At 39.4% G+C, this 4,747-nt stretch overlaps 1 protein-coding gene across 1 annotated transcript; it reads right to left on the bottom strand.

The window, feature by feature from the left end:
* Positions 1 to 637: 637 nt before the first annotated feature.
* On the bottom strand, positions 638 to 3,521 carry LOC138340346 (uncharacterized). The gene is made up of 7 exons (XM_069292061.1): positions 3,355 to 3,521; positions 2,690 to 2,869; positions 1,936 to 2,086; positions 1,787 to 1,873; positions 1,326 to 1,489; positions 968 to 1,250; positions 638 to 868 (listed from the first exon to the last, which is right to left on the bottom strand). Exons 1-7 carry the CDS (start codon positions 3,519 to 3,521, stop codon positions 638 to 640), a joined length of 1,263 nt encoding a protein of 420 aa, XP_069148162.1.
* Positions 3,522 to 4,747: the final 1,226 nt, after the last annotated feature.

Raw genomic sequence — 4,747 nt, 5'->3', positions numbered from 1 at the left:
AAGAACATTAACTTTCTCCTTCTAACATCACTACACTACAAAAAATACCTCTAAAAAGATATCTCTCATAATTTTTTAACTCACTACTATCTTGTTCTCAACACTTGACTTGATTTCTCATCTTATCAATGCCCCCCTCCCCACTTAGATATTAAGTGGGAACTTGAAAACTAATGTACTTATTCCATCATCTCAAAATCGTTCTACATCCCCCTTTTACTCTAGCACTCTGAAAATTTTATCTCATGACTACTCAATTCTCCATAAGCAGGTAATAAGACCTCTTGCTAAGTTCTTGACCTATTATTATTGGCTCGTAAGGTCTCTTCATCAAAATCTGTATGAAAATTACAGTTGCACCAATCTATCCTGATTTGGCAGCTCAATTATACAATATAGGCACATATAAAATCATAACCTCATTAGGGACCTCGTCTTGCCACATACCCTCTCAGGTGTAACTCTTAATACTCTACCTTCATTGTCACAACTCAGATTCTGGAATCCGAACCACAACCGGCATCGTTGATCTCTCATAGGTCACAAACAAGACTCTTCTTGCATTCATCACATTCACACGGTCAATTTTAGCAGAAAATTTGATACATTTTGTTTATAGTTGAAGTATACATGGACTTCATATAAACGCAACCGGAGACCTACGTCTTCGGCCATATAGTTCTTCAAAAGGTTCCATCCCAACACTCAAATTGTAGTTTTTATTGTAAGAGAAATTGATCAGCGGCAAATTATAATCCCAACTCTCCTTTAAGTCAATAACATATGCTCTCAGCATGTCTTCAAGAGTATGTATAATACGCTCTTCTTGTCCATCAAACTGTGGATGAAAAGCAGTACTAAGTTTCACCTGTTTGCCCAAGTCTTTTTGGAAAGACCTACAAAAATTAGATGTAAATTGGGCTCCCATATCTGAAATGATAGACAGAGGAATCTCGTGTCATCTCACTATCTCATCAATATAAAGCTTGACATAACCTTCACCTTTGTAAATAGACTTCACTGGTATTAAGTGACCAGACTTTGTCATTCTGTCAAAAATAACCCAAATATAATCATGTAGTTTTTTAGTCTTTGGTCGACCAACCACTAAATCCCCAGGCTTAAGGTGTTCTGCCTTAACCTGTTTGCAATTAAGACACTCCTCCACGAATTTAGATATATCTCTATTCGTGCCTTCCCACCAATAGACCTCATGATAGATCATGATGGCACTTGGTTGAATAGAATACCTGGAACAATGAGTTTCTGCAAAAATATTAGACCTCAAATTATAAAGATTGGGCACACATAACTTATTTTTGTACCTGAGTATACCATCCCCTCTAAGGGAAAATGAGTCATTCAAATTACTCATTACTGAGTTCTTCAATTCCATGAGTACTGGGTCAAGATGCTGATTGGCTTTTAAATCAACAAACAAATGAGGATTCGGAACTTGAGTGAACCGAAACACCCCCACTTTGTCCATCTGCCAGTTGTACACCCAATCAAGCTTATTGGAGTACCTCTTTAACCAGCTCATTCTTCTGTTCATCAATATGAGACATGTTTCCCACGATCAATTGACTCATTGCGTTAGTCACTATATTGGCCTTACCCCAGTGATAATAAACACTCATATCATGATATTTGAGCAGTTCTAGCCATCTCCTCTGATGAAGGTTCGACTCCCTCTCTGTAAAACATACTGAAGACTTTTATGGTCAGTATATAAATCAACATGTACATCATATAAATAATGTCTCCAATGTTTTAATACAAAAACCACAACAGCTAACTCAAGATCATGAGTACGATAGTTCTTCTCGTGGATTTTCAAAAGCCTCGATGTATATGCAATCACCTTGCCATCCTGCATAAGAACACATCCCAAACCTACTCGGGAAGCATAACAGTACAACACATATACTGCACCACTCCTCGACAATGTAAGAGCCGGGTCTGAAGTGAGGCAGTCTTTGAGATCTTGAAAGCTCTTCTAACATTTTTAGACCACTCAAACTTCACCTTCTTCTTCATCAAGGCTGTCAATGGAGCAGCAATAGTGGAAAAGCCTTCCCCAAACCTGCGATAGTAATTGGCAAAACTGATAAAACTGTTAATATCAGTAGGAGTAAGGGGTTTCGGCCATATATTTACTGCCTCAACCTTTTTAGGATTACCTTCTACACCTTGGTCGGTCATAACATTACTAAGAAAGGTCACTGATCTCAACCAGAATTAACATTTGTTTAATTTTGCATACAACTCATGTTCTGTTAGTACCTACAATGTCTTTTTCAATTGTACGTCATGCTCTTCTCTAGACTAACATTATATGAGAACGTAATCTATGAATACTATGACGAAGGAATCAAGGTACTCACAGATGACTCTATTCATAAGGTCTATAAATGTGGCATGTGCCTTAGTGAGACCGAATGACATGACCAAAAATTCATAATGCCGATATCTAGTACGAAAAGCTATCTTAGGGATGTCTTCTCGCCTCACTCTAAGATGATGGTAGCCTCACTGAAGGTCTATCTTGGAATAGAAATTCAAACCTTGGAGTTGGTTAAATAAATTTTCACTTATGGGAAAAGGGTACTTATTCTTTATAGTGACTTTGTTGAGTTGCCGATAATCCATGCACATTATAAGGGTTCCATCCTTTTTCTTTACGAACAATACAAGAGCACCCCATGGGGATATGCTCGGTTGTATGAATCCCTTATCAAGTAGATCTTTTAACTGAAACTTCAGCTTTTTGAGTTCAGCTGGTGTCATCCTATATGGGGGAATAGAAATTGGCTTGGTGTTAGGATCTAAATCAACACCAAAGTCAACCTCATGTTCAGAAGAATTCCTGGTAAATCATCCAAAAAGACATGGAAACTCACTCACTATTGATATTGAGTCTATGGAAGGAAATTCTGGATCTAAGTCAGTTACTCTAAGTGGTACAAATACCCCTTATTTATCATCTTGTTGGCCTCTAAGTGTGAAACAATTTGACTTACATGACTTGAACCATGCCCTTCCCATTACCACTCTAACTCAATTTGAAATTGAAACCTCACTACCCTCTTCGATAATCTATTATGGCATAAAACTTATGGAGCCATTCCATACCCAAGATTATATGAAAATTGATTATGGCTAATTCCACAAGATCAGCATCAGTTACTCTGTCAAGGATTTGAATTGGGCAAATTTTATGCACTCTTCCTGCTCTAATGTGTCTCCTATGGGGGTACTTACTAGAATCGGCTCATGCAGGACGTCAGGAAGCACATCAAATCTACTAGCTATCAAAGGGAAACAAATAATAGAGTGGATCCTGGATCTAACAATGCATAAACTGAGAAACTAATGGCATGCAACGTACCCGTGACAACATCAGCACACATCTCTTGCTCTTTTTTACCTTTCAGTGTATAAAATTGGTTCCTCTTAGAAGGTTCGGATGTAGAATTATAATTTGGCCAAGGTTGAGCATCTGCGTTGGCTTTATCCATTGTTTGAGGACATTCTCGAACCATGTGTCAAATTTTGCCACACCTGAAATAGGTAGTACCTATTAAATACTCACCTCAATGGGGATGTCCACATTTACCACGAATCTTGCTTTTTTGCTTGATGTTCCGATCATTTCCTTTTTGGGGGCCACACTCGTTCACTTTTGCATTCGCATTCCCTGAAGAAGTAGAATTACCTTATTTTCTCTTGAACTTAGGTATGTTCTGGAATCCAAATGAGCCCTTACCCTAGTTAGGACTATCCTGATCTGCAATCCTAGGCTTCATGCTTTCATGAACTCTCCTCTTACGGTAGCTCTCCTGCACTTGCTGATCATGCACCATCAACCTGCCTAGATCCATGCTATCATGCAACATGACTTCCCAACAATCTTCCACTAGATCCTCCGACACACCAGTCACAGACCTGCTCATTTCATCACTGCTATTTGCCACCAGAGAAGAAGCATACTTTCAGAATTTTAAAATTTTTCAAAGAATACGCCTTCACTTATATACCTCCCTATCTTAGGTTTATGAACTCTTCAACCTTGGCTTCTCATTTCTCGCTGGGGAAGAATATCTCTAGAAAGACAGTCTTTAGAACATCCCTAGTGATGGGAACATCTCCACGTGCTCGACTATCAGCCCACATTGAGTACCAAATCTGTGCCACATCCTTTAGTTGATATGCAATTAACTCATCCTTTTCCTCCACATCTACTCCGATGGCACAAAGGATCTTGTGAATCTTATGCGCGAACTCTTGCGGATCCACATGCGTCTTGAATCCGTGGTAGGTAAAAAGAGGGGTTCATTATGGTGAAGTCCCTCAGCCTGCTAGACATGGTGCCAGCATGAGGATTCTCTCTGGGAGCACCCTCTCTCGCGGCTTGAGCTGTGATGGCTTGATCCTGAGTAATGATGGCATGTGTCATCTGTAGCAAGTCATTCCTCACTTGTCCATCTTTCAACCCAGGTGGATTGACAGGCACATGACCAGCAACAACTGGGCTTGAGGAGGAACTTGATGCCCTCCAGCAACTGCCTCACCTACCCTCCTGCATGCATTTCACCGCGTATTCATTATCTACACATATATACAAGAATAGACTTAGATTCTTAATGACACAATTATGTCACAATACCACATAGCACGGTAGATAGTAGAAGAAGGGAAAATTTCCTATTAATTGGGCAGTCCCTAATTCAAGATAGTGGTGCAC

This window comes from Solanum lycopersicum, chromosome 12 (genome assembly GCF_036512215.1).
Source record: "Solanum lycopersicum chromosome 12, SLM_r2.1".
In the NCBI taxonomy this organism is placed as follows: domain Eukaryota; kingdom Viridiplantae; phylum Streptophyta; class Magnoliopsida; order Solanales; family Solanaceae; genus Solanum; species Solanum lycopersicum.
This window is presented reverse-complemented; position numbering and strand designations above follow the sequence as displayed.